Below are 11,606 nucleotides of genomic sequence, written 5' to 3'. Positions count from 1 at the left end.
AATCTTCGGCGTTACTCCTCTTCCTTTTCCCTTTTGGAGAAACAGCGGGAGGAGGAGATTGGACCGACGTAGTGTCCTCGGAAGATCCCGCAGATTTTCGAGAATCCACGGGGTCATTCACAAAAGACGGAGCTTCTTGATTGTCATCAGTGACAATGGCCCTTTCTTCGACTTCTCCACCTTCAGGAAGAGGAGGAAGCGAGACAAGTTTTGGATGATCCTATGCAAAATAAAGCAAGGAATGATATCAGGAAACAAGTAACAAAAAGATAATACAGCAACAACAAGACAAATGGACAAAAGATTACCTTGGGAAGAGGATTGGCGGCGCTGAACGGCGTCACACGGCAAGAAGAAGGGACAGCATCTTTTTTGCTGAGAGATGAAATTTTTCGGACAAGTTTTTCTAAATCCTTGACCTCCAAATTCACCGACAGCCGATCTACGTCTTCGTCGCCAGCATATTTCCAGAGAGGATATTTGCGAGCTTGAAGTGGCTGTACTCTAGTACTAAGAAAGTATGCGAGTGATTTGGATACCCAATAATTCTTGGCCGCGAGTATTTTGTAACTCACGGATTCGAGTCATCAAAGTTTCTGTCGACGCCCTTTCTTCTTCGGTGGCCTCCGCGTCCCAGGAACGGCGGCGAAAGATTTTCTCGGCGCCATCAAAAGGAGGAATGTTGTCCTCCGCACAGCCATGGTTTTCCTCCTGAATATACAACCACTTCTTGCGCCATCCTTGAACCGAGTCAGGAAGCTTGACGTCGAAGTAGTCGACGGTGGGACGAACAGAAATTACAACGCCGCCTATATTATAGGCGACATTGGGCGAGCCATTACGGCGGCAGAAGAAAATGTGCTTCCATAGCGCCCAGTTAGGCTGGACGCCAAGGAAGGCCTCGCAAAGTGTGACGAAAATGGAGATATGAAGAATGGAGTTTGGCGTGAGGTGGTGGAGTTGCAAACCGTAGACAAAAAGCAATCCACGAAGAAAAGGATGAATGGGGGCGGACAGACCGCGGATGAGGTGATCGACAAAACATACCCGATACCCCATTGGAGGGGTTGGGTAGCTCTCTTCACTGGGGAAGCACAGCGCCTTGGATTTCTTGCTAATCCCCAGTTTCTTCAACATGTTGATGTCTTGGGAGGAAATCTTCGACCTTTCCCACTCCGCCGCCCCAAGATCCGCAGCGGGCATGGAGGATTCCGGTGTGCTGTGCCTCGTCAAACGGCGCGGCGGCATCAACAATGGCGCAGGATTTGCAGTGTGGAGGCAAGGAGCTTAAGAGTTTGTGGATCGCAGGAGGGAATTCGCAGATGAGAGAAGGAGGACGGCGTGAGCGGAAGTGTCCGAGGAGGAAGAAGATGATCTTATATAGGGGTGCGGTGAAACGACGGACCGTTGGATAAGGAAAATGTGTGACAGATGATAGCCACGTGGCAACAGGGGTAAAAAGTAACTTAATAATGGAGAAGTTACGGTACGTACGCCAGAAAAAGCGGAGGACGTGTGTCCCCCACTTGCACGACGTGTCAAGATAGTGGATCAATTGGGCCCGCATGGCAGCGAGAAAAGACTTGTCGCAAATTTTTGATTAACAATCGTGGCTATCGTCAGCAATAACGTCACCTTGACAGGAGAAAAATTCGGCTTAACAGCTGCATTAAAAGGCGACATGAAAAAGTATTCGAGAGCTTTTGATCAAATACAAGTTTTTGAACAAATGCTCGGGGGCTACTTTGGAAAAATGAAGAGTTCAATAAAGACAAGATAGAAATGGTGTGAGCCTATGATCAAATACAAATATTTGTTCATAGCCTCGGGGGCTACTCCCATCGGGAGCGCTGTTCGCGCACCCGAGAAAATATAAAGCTTCGGGAGAGAAAAGAAAATATAGCGGCATATAGCGTGGAGCCTACAACCAAGCACAAGTCCTTGGCTGTAGCCTCGGGGGCTACTCCCATCGGGAGCGCTGTTCGCGTACCCGATGAAATTATAAAAAAGAAAGAAAGTCGGAATGAGAAGAAGAAACATAGACAAGCGAGAAAGTATATTTCGAGTTATAAATAACTCTGCATATACTCCCATCGGGAGAGCAATATAAGTCATCCGTGACTCGATAAAATGTGCCATTCCATCAGCCGAATAAGCACTCGACAATATATTCTCAGAACGCCGAAGTTGCGATCAATTTCTGAATGCCGCAAAACTTTGCGAAGGTAAGACCCCAGATCAATTCTGTGAGGCGTGGCGCCGTCTCTGACGTCGGTTTGCTACTTTTATCCGTATCAACAGATACGAAGAAAAATCCTAACGGACGCGTTAGGTACCCGATAAATATGACTGGGGCTCGACATAATGGTAAGACCTTAAGCGGCACCTGTCGAAGTTTACACCAGTATCCCGAAATCATGTCCAGGGACGTGATTTTGAAGTAGGTTTTTGCGGATTGCCACTAGAGCAGTTAACTAGTACCTGATCCGTCAGATGAACTAGCCCCAACTACCATTATCCCTGTACAATATAGAAATTTATATGAAGAAATATAGAAAAGTTTAAGTTGTCGAATAAAAATAAACAGTGGAGATTTTCCCTGACTCTACGATTCAAGCAAAATCTCGGGGGCTACCGACATAGGCATCCCTAATGGGCCTGCCGAAGATAGTACCCGGGGTTTATTGAAGGCCCACTACTCGAAGAATAAGGAGATTCGGAAGCCCAAGATGTTATTAAGGAAAGTTAGAGTTGTAATAGAAAGTCTTATTTGTAATCTTACGGAATGAGTTTGAAACCTTCCCGGACTTTGTAACTTGTACAGCACGAATCCCTCGGCTCCGCCTCCTATATAAGGGGGAGTCGAGGGACGCAGAGATCATCGAATCATTGTCTACAAACCCTAGTTTTCATAATCGTCGAGTACTTTTCGGCTGAAACCTTCGAGATCTACTTGCCCTCTACTTCCAACTAAACCCTAGCCTACAATCCATAGGCATTGACAAGTTAATACCTTGTCACTGCCCATCTGCCCATCTGTGTGATCAATATCCATGTTGTTACCGTCATCATCAGTTCCACTACCCAGTAGGTAGGAAGAATACGGAGGATTCCCAGTAGCCGCCCAATATCTCCAGCATCAGCTTCATTGTGTAAACCTGCCCAATAATTCATGAAAACAACAGCGTAACTAATTAGTTCACTGGGAGACCGAAACAATTTTCCTTCAAAGCATGCTTTGTTTCTCAACTTCCAAATTTCCCAACAGAATGCAGCCAGACCAGCAATCTGTGTATTGCAACTGGCAGGTACAAAACGAGGGAATCACCAGAAAAATTGTGAAAAAATCCCAAACCTAGTGGGAGCCCCAACAACATGTCCAACGGAGCTCCAAAAATACTTGGCCGCATCATATTCGAAGAACATATGCATGATACTTTCATGATCATGGGGCATCCATCTCCTAAAAGTGAAACCCCAATCCATAGCAGCTGCAGCTGCAACTGTAATATCTTGTTCCCTACAAATATTAAAGATCTCAGGGAATTTATCTTTCAGGGGAGAGTGGCCACACCAAGCATCACACCCCCTAGTCAGTCTGCCATTGCCAACATGCATTCTTTTCCCACACAGATATAGGCTTTTCACCTGCATTATGTCAGATCAAAGAGGAGAGTCATCAGGTCTTTTCCTGAAATAAAATATACCAGCACCTCTCAAATATTTCCTTCTCATAAACTCCCACCAAGGACCAGCTCCACTCTTAAGTTTTCACCACCATTTACATATTAAACTGATATTAAATTTGGATAAATCCTTTAGGCCCAATCCAACCTTTTTCTTGGATTTGCAAATCCATCTCCATTTAACAAAATGGTATTTTCTCTTGTCAGCACAGTCAACCCATAAGAAAGATCTGATAGGTCTATCCATCTCTTCAATATTGGTCTTATGCAACAACCCCATACACATCTGGTACACAGCAACATTGGATAAACATGCATCAATTTTGTTTAATCTTCCACCAATAGACATGAAGTTTCCAATCCAACCACTCATTTTCTTCTTTGTTTTTCTCACCAAGAAACCCCATCTCAGCCACTGTAGTCCTTCTGGCACACACATGAGTACCCAAATATTTGATGGACCAATCCCCTTTTTGTCAATTGAACAAATCAGCAAACTTTAAGCTTTAACATCATCCACCGAAATCATCATCACCTCACTCTTTTTAAAGTTAAGTTTCAAACCAGACATAGCCTAAAAAATATACAAAAGAAGCTTCAGATTTCTAGCAGCAGCACGTACGTAACTCTGTAAAAGCGCAGGCGTTTAGTAGAGCTTGCAGTAGATGAGCTGTGGCGCGCATGAATGAAGCATTGCATTGCGATTGCCATTTCCGGTCACCTTCTGCAGATCGTGGAAGCATTCCCTCGGTTATGATGCCTCCATGAAAGAAATGCCGAGGCTGTTTGGTCACAAGGGAGTGTCTGTATCAGAGCATCTCCACTCGTCTCCCCGAGAAGCCCCCCACGAGCCGTTTTTTACATCCGGACGGCGAAAAACGGCCCAGTCGCGCCTCCAGGTTCTCGTTTTCGTCCGGAGTTGGGCCTAAATTCATCCGGCGATCCCACGCCATCCCCGGCCCCCGGGGAGCGCTCGGGGACTCCGGATGGAGCAAAACCAATCGCCCACGCCCACGTGTCTCCTCTTTCGTCCGGACTCCCCGGGCCATCCTCTTTTTCCCTGAGAAACGCCGCTTGGGGCACACGACTATAAATATACTGCCCCCCAAGCCAAATTTTCGTCCAATCCGGACGAAAATTTCGCCGGATTTGGGGGTGGGGAGCGCCAACGAGTGGGGATGCTCTTAGCAGTCTAGAAGCTAGGAGCAGGGAGGATGTAGGAGGGAGAAAGTGAGAATCTGCACCCTGCAGCAAGGGCCACACCACACGTCTCAGAGCATCTCCAGTCGCGTCCCCCAAACCGTCCCCCAAACCGCGCTGGATTGAGCGTTTGGGGGACGTGTTTTGTTCGTGCCGCCTTTGGGGGACGTCGCTCCCCAGCTGCGTCCCCCAAACGCCGCCCCCAAACATTTAAAATACTTTTTTTAGCATTTTTATTTCAATTTCCACAAACTAATACATAATTGGGAACGTGGTTTCCACAAACTAATACATAGTTGGAACCGTGGTGGACACAAATATAAAATATTGCAAATAAACTAAACCTAACTAGGCCGTGCATCGGAGGTTTCCTGTGTTCGCTGCTAAGAAAGAACACTCGAGGGCACACCCAGATCACCTAAGCCGGAAATCCAGCGGGAGGATGGTGCCCTTGTTGGTTCTACCGATGAGGCGAACATCCAGAAACCTCCGTGCACGTGTTCGTTGCGAAGAAAGAACACTCAGTCGTCCTCCTCGTCGGTGTTGTCGCCCTGGTAGTCCCGGTGGCACCGCGTCTCGTCGAAGACCTTGACGCTCATGTCCCTGTCGCCGAAGTAGGAGAACAGGAGGATGAAGCCGGCTTGGAGGCTGTGGTGCCGCGCGAACTTCTCCCGGCCGATGTTGAGGTACATCTTGCCGCGCGCGTCGTAGATCACGTCGACGATCCACCGGTAGTAGCCGCACGCAGCCTCCCGCAGATGCATCGTGCGCGGGCGATCGTCGCCGGCGACGTAGTCGGCGAAGGAGTCCGGCAGCCTCGCGGATGCCGCGCGGGTCGCCCTTGAGGACGAGGACGAACTCGAACCGCACGTCCGGCTCCACGTCCATCTCCGACGATGATGAAGCCGGCGGCGTGGAAGGCGACGGCGAGCGTTCGGCTCTGCCGCGGCCACGACCACGACCACGACCACGGCCGCGAGGTCGGCCTCCGCCTCTACGGACATAGCGTCGAGTCTTGTTGAGATGGTGGCGGCTAGGGTTTGGGAGAGAGGCGCTAGGGTTTGTGTGTGAGAGGGACGATGAGAGGCGGCCCTTTTATAGGCCGGAGGGAGGCGGGGGAGCGGTGGCGCGCATTAACGCCGGCACGCGCGAGCTAGGCGCGACGGGACGCGTCGGCTGCGTCGGCTGCGGGAACCGCACCGCCAATAACTTCCGTCGCGAGGTAGGCGACGGTTAGGTTAAAAATTTATTGTGCCGCTGACGAGTCGGCCCCGCCACTCCCCGCGCGCTTTTCGTTGTGTCCGGCGTCTCCGGTGCGTCCCCTGTGGGACGGGGACGGGCTCGGGGCGCCGGACACCATATGGGGGCGCGCCGGACAAAAATGGGCTTTGGGGGACGCGGCTGGAACGGTTTTTTTGTCCGGCGCGCCCCAAATCCCTTTGGGGGACGCGACTGGAGATGCTCTCAACTCTCAGCTAACACGTAGTCATGTACACTCTCAAGTGAATTGGACAATACATGTATGCGTGTGCATCCAGCTACAAGTGTGTGAACTGTCAGAGCCATGTTGGTTTGTTGATTTCCAGTGCTAATTTGCTAGCTGGTCCCTGAATTAGATTCAACTAGGCTACACTGTAGTATTTTACAGGTGCTAAGAGCAGCGCTTGGTCTTAGCTTCACTGCCCGAGCTAGCAGATTAAGCCCAAAAATATTGCATGTAGGTGCTAGGTGGGGTAGCACGTGCAACAAGATCGATCCACTAGGAGTAGGAGGAGTAACAAACTAACAAAGCATTTGGAATTGATGATGCGTACGCCGATACGCGATAAGCATGGAAGTATGCTAGCTTAGGTAGCGCCAAGAACTCCGTGCATTAGAGCATCCCCACTCGTTGGCGCTCCCCACGTCCAAATCCGGCGAAATTTTCGTCCGGATTGGAGGAAGATTTGGCGTGGGGAGGAGTAGTTTCCCAGTCGTGTGCTCCCCAAGCGGCGTTTTTCGGGGAAAAAGAGGATGGCTCGGGAAATCCGGACGAAAGAGGAGACACGTGGGCGTGGGTGGTTGGTTTAGCTTCATCCGGAGTCCCCGGAGACCCCGGAAACCGAGGATGGCATGGGGAGTCCGGACGAAAATAGGCTCAAATCCGGACCAAAACGAGACAGAGGCTGGCCGAGCCGTTTTCGCCGTCCGGATGAAAAAAAGTGGCCGTGGGGGCTCTGTGGGGAGACGAGTGGAGATGCTCTTACGATTGATGCCGTATTGACCAATCCATCTCGTTTTGGAGCTAACCTTGCGTATATGCCGACGAACCCTGCCTGACATATTCTCTCCCTGAAACCGTGATAGCAACAAAGGCCCGTACGCATGTGAAATGTGTATGCTATCCAGGCCAAAATCGAGCGAATCAAACGATAATGCGCCTCATCTTTTTTGGAAATGCGCAGCAAATCTCTCTGCAGTATTCTATTTGCGTCATTGTTTCTGTTTAAGTACCCCTACTCTACTCTGAAAATATAATTAACCAGGCTCTAGGTTTTCAGTGTTTTTTTTTGTTTTGTTTTCTGCAGTAGTACGTACAAGTGGAGCTCGCGCGCTCGTGACCACTCTCTACTACGAGGCGTCCATCCATCCATCCATCCATCCTCCGCGATTCCTCTCTTTAAGCGGCGTTGTCCTTTCCTCCGGCCTCTCCATCTTTATACCGCTCGGCTCGCCCAGCTCCGTGCCACTCTCTCCACACTAAACCAGCACTGTGTCGCACCCACTCCTCCTGCAGACTGAGCGCGCACGGCCAGCGGCATTGCCACCGTGCCGTAGACAGATGGCGAGCGGCGCCGGGGAGCACTTCCTGAGGCAGCTGAGCTCCAGCAACGGGCTGCAGACGCCGCAGGAGGGCTACAGCAGCGGTGGCGGCGGTGGGAGGAGGAGGGGGTCGAGGCGGTGGTCGAAGAAGAAGGCGGGGAGGGGAGGGTACGTCGGCGGCGGGAAGGCGGAGGCGGCGGGGCGGAAGCGGGTGATGGTGGTGGTGGACGACAGCTCCGGGGCCAAGCACGCCATGATGTGGGCGCTCACGCACGTCGCCAACAGGGGCGACTTCCTCACGCTGCTCCACGTCCTGCCGCACTGCGGAGGGGACGACGACATGGCGCCATCCCTCGCAAACTCGCTCGGCACGCTCTGCAAGGCTTGCAGGCCCGAGGTACGTGCCATTTCTCCATTCTTCTTCTTCTTCTTCTGTTGCCACGAAAATCAGAACCGTGCTGTGATTCTGGCTAGCTATCCGAGTGCACTCGTTGGAGCTAGTTTACCTGTGCTCTGCTACTTCAGTTTGCTGATTTGTTAGGAGCGTGTCTCTAGCTTTGCACTCTCTAGCTTGTTTTCGGCACTCCTTTTGGAAGCATGCGCCTGGAGGCATGCCCAAGAGAATTGCTAGTACTCTAGTTCACTTCACAAAGGTTTTAGTTTCACCCCCAAGCTAGAGAAAATGATGCACTATACTTCATTTTACCACTAGCTCATGGAAACTAGACCCGGAGCAAATGTGTTTTGGTACATATTATCTGAAATGCAAGCATGCTTACTACTAGCTCGTATGTGCAAACTAGGACCAAAGATAGCCTGCAAGTGTAGTAAACAGTGTAAAGTTTTGGTTCCTGGATAATCCTGGAGTTCATGCACCTGAGGGAGAGAGAGAGAGAGAGAGAGAGAAACCATTGGTGAAATGCTGAATACGTCCATTGGTTCTTATATTCACAGATCAGATCAGTAACCACACATGAAAAGGGAATCATTGCCCACTTTTCATGGCTGTGTGGATCTCGCATGGCAGGCCCAAAAGGTCCCTCAGCCCGCATAAAGAAAGGATTAGGAAAAAAACAACTCAGTGGGGGCTCCAAGGTTCCCACAGCCCCAAGCAAAATCCCCCCTAAACCGGCCATAAACAAGGGAGCTACGAAACCCAACCCCTAGCGTCGGCCTTGATTTGCTTGCTTCAACCAAAAGTCAGAATCTCAATGCAACATTGATCTCAATGTATAGTAGTGTAGTACACACACAACTGCATAAATGTTTCGACAGTACGTGCCTGAACTACTCCTGTGTCCGATTGCGTGTGAAGAAGAGGGATGTTGAATGTTTTGTTTTGGTAGGTGGAGATCGAGGCGCTGGTGATCCAAGGCCCCAAGCTGGCGACCGTCCTCAGCCAGGTGAAGAAGCTGGAGGCCTCCGTGCTGGTGCTCAGCCAAACCAAGCCCTCCACCTTCTGCTGGCTAAGCTGGTAAGCATGTCGTCTATCTCGCCACACATTACTGTTTCTACATCTATCTTATCCCTGGTAGTATTGGGTGTATGTCAGTATGTGAGTGTGTGTTAAAAATGGGAGGCTAGGGTCAACTTTGAGTAGCAGCCGGCCGGGAGAATCTATCATGATGTCAGCCTATGCTCTGCGCTGCAGTGTGTTGTTTTAAAATGGGGTAGTTCAGAGTCATTCATGCCTGGATCCTGAATCCCAACAAAAAACTTCATCTGTACTACATCATCATGTTATAGTATTTGCATCTGTAGTGGTACCAGTTGTCATAGTTAAGCTTATCCTTATGGGAGCGTAAAATACCAGCAATTCAGCAAATTTATATCTATCTTGTGGATGAAGTGAAGTGACCTCGCTGCAAAGCCTTTTATGGTGAATTATGAGCGGGTCCGGTACATTCACAAGCGATGGCTCCTGGGCAGATAGACTCCATCAGGCAGGCTCACAACCGTTCAATAGCAGCGGTCCATCCATGTCTTTACGGAAAACAACACACTACACTGCAGATCCATGTGCTTTCCATAAATCTCAGATGCTTTTTCTTGTCCCTTTAGTGACAAGCCAACTAAACAAAGCATGAATCCTACACATAACGCACCTATAATTGTTGCCATCTTCATGGGACAACATAACAATGTAGTAAAGCAGCGTCATGTGGAAACTGAGCCATGCTTTTCACCTTGACATCACTACTGGCTTCCTTTTAGACCTCTTGTCATAGCAAACCTAGCTACTGACAATGGATCAGCTAATGCGAGCGTGTGTCTGAAACAAAAAAAAAAACTTTGTTGCAGCTTGGTGCGGAGCAGCAGCGAGGAGTTCGTGGAGCAGTGCATCAGCCAGGCGGAGTGCCTGACGCTGGCGGTGAGGAAGCAGAGCAAGGGCGTCGGCGGCTACCTCGTCAGCACCCGGTGGCAGAAGAACTTCTGGCTGCTGGCTTGATCATCCATCACACAAACACAAGCCTTCTTCCACCACGATTTTTACAAAGTTTGCTGCTGCCGAATCTGTTGTATGTGCGTAGTTTCTGTGTGATCATATTTTACTACCCTCCGTATATCTGGCCTTCTGTTTTAACCGAGTATAAAAGACAATAAAAATATGGCCGTGCACCATGCTTGCTGCGGCCATGTTGTGTGTCAGTCAGTGTGCCGTCCCGTTGTAAAATGTAAAGCCCAAAGGTGTCCTAGATTTGACCCTCCTCCTACAGCCTGCCCCCCTTTAATTCTTTTTCAGTGCCTGCAATACGTACCGTGTTGTACCATCAATGCTTATGCTGCAGTGCGTCTGTAGCGTGTTTATGCGTTCCTCAGGTATATTTTAAAGTTTTTTTATACTTGTGCACGCCCAACAAAGCCACTGTAATATATCAGGTGAAGAAAAGAGAGATGCAAACCTAAGAGGGACGAGTTTGGCACCAGGAATACGTCCAAAGACCGCAACTGACATTGATTTCGACCTGTTGTAATTCACTCCAAGTTTTGGAGCAAGACGCGCGGCGCAGTGGTAGGCACGGCCGTGGTCCACATGGCGCTGTTATCTGGAGGAATCCCTTCACTGAAATCCCAGGACACCCGTGGCCTGGCCCGTGGGGTCATCTCCGCTGATTGTCATGGGGTTGGGGAGCAACAGGTCATACAACTCAAAGATTGCCAGATGAAGGCACGGATGGCGATGCATCGGACCTAACCCAAATCAGGTACTACCCCAGTTAAAAAAGTAAGTGTGGTAAACTAGTTACATACTAAATTAGATGAATCTACTACAAGAAGCTAAAACGATCTTATATTAGAGCATCTCCACCGGCGTTCCCGATAGCGTTTTGGGGGCCGGCAGAGAAAATAGGCTCACACCGGCACGCCCCAAATAGCACCGGCGCGCCCTAAATAGTAGCGTCAGCGCCCCAAATAGCACCGGCGCAGTGGTACATTGGCTTGGCTAGGCACGGCCGTGGTCCACATGGCGCTGTTATCCGGAGGAATCCCTTCACTGACTAGTTGGGATCGACTTAACTGGAATAAGTGAGATACCAGACATTTATGTTCTAGGTAAAGAAAGATGGCCAACACATAAAAAGAATGCTTGGGGAACGGTTATTACTGCCATGCTTTGGAGCATTTGGTTATCAAGAAACAAAAAGGTGTTTGATGACATAAATCTACCGGCTAACCTGGTAGCAAGACAAGGGCTAGATTTCTGCAAACTTTGGGCTCTTAGAGCAAGGAATGAAGAAAAATCTGAAATCCAAAAATGGATTTCGGATTGGACTTTGTTAATTTCATCCTAGACTCTTTTTTTTTCAGGAACCTCTTGTCGGCTCCTCCTTTTCTTTCTTTGCATGGTTGTAAGACTATGAGCTGCCTTAGCTCACTGACAAGTTTTTCTTTAAAATGGTATGAGGTAGGGGGCAA

General features: G+C 49.5%; 1 protein-coding gene across 2 annotated transcripts; it reads left to right on the top strand.

Annotated features, from left to right (window-relative positions):
• Positions 1–7,636: 7,636 nt before the first annotated feature.
• On the top strand, positions 7,637–10,404 carry LOC124666931. 2 transcript variants are annotated; one of them, XM_047204263.1, is made up of 3 exons: positions 7,637–8,085; positions 9,035–9,153; positions 9,990–10,404. In XM_047204263.1, exons 1-3 carry the CDS (start codon positions 7,708–7,710, stop codon positions 10,135–10,137), a joined length of 645 nt encoding a protein of 214 aa, XP_047060219.1. In that variant the 5' UTR covers positions 7,637–7,707; the 3' UTR covers positions 10,138–10,404. The 2 variants fall into 2 exon arrangements, with proteins under 2 accessions (XP_047060219.1, XP_047060218.1); XM_047204262.1 differs by having other exon boundaries at positions 9,035–9,162.
• Positions 10,405–11,606: the final 1,202 nt, after the last annotated feature.

This window comes from Lolium rigidum, chromosome 6 (assembly GCF_022539505.1).
Source record: "Lolium rigidum isolate FL_2022 chromosome 6, APGP_CSIRO_Lrig_0.1, whole genome shotgun sequence".
Classification (NCBI taxonomy): domain Eukaryota; kingdom Viridiplantae; phylum Streptophyta; class Magnoliopsida; order Poales; family Poaceae; genus Lolium; species Lolium rigidum.
The sequence above is the reverse complement of the archived record's forward strand: the minus strand, read 5'-3'. Positions and strand labels throughout refer to the sequence as shown.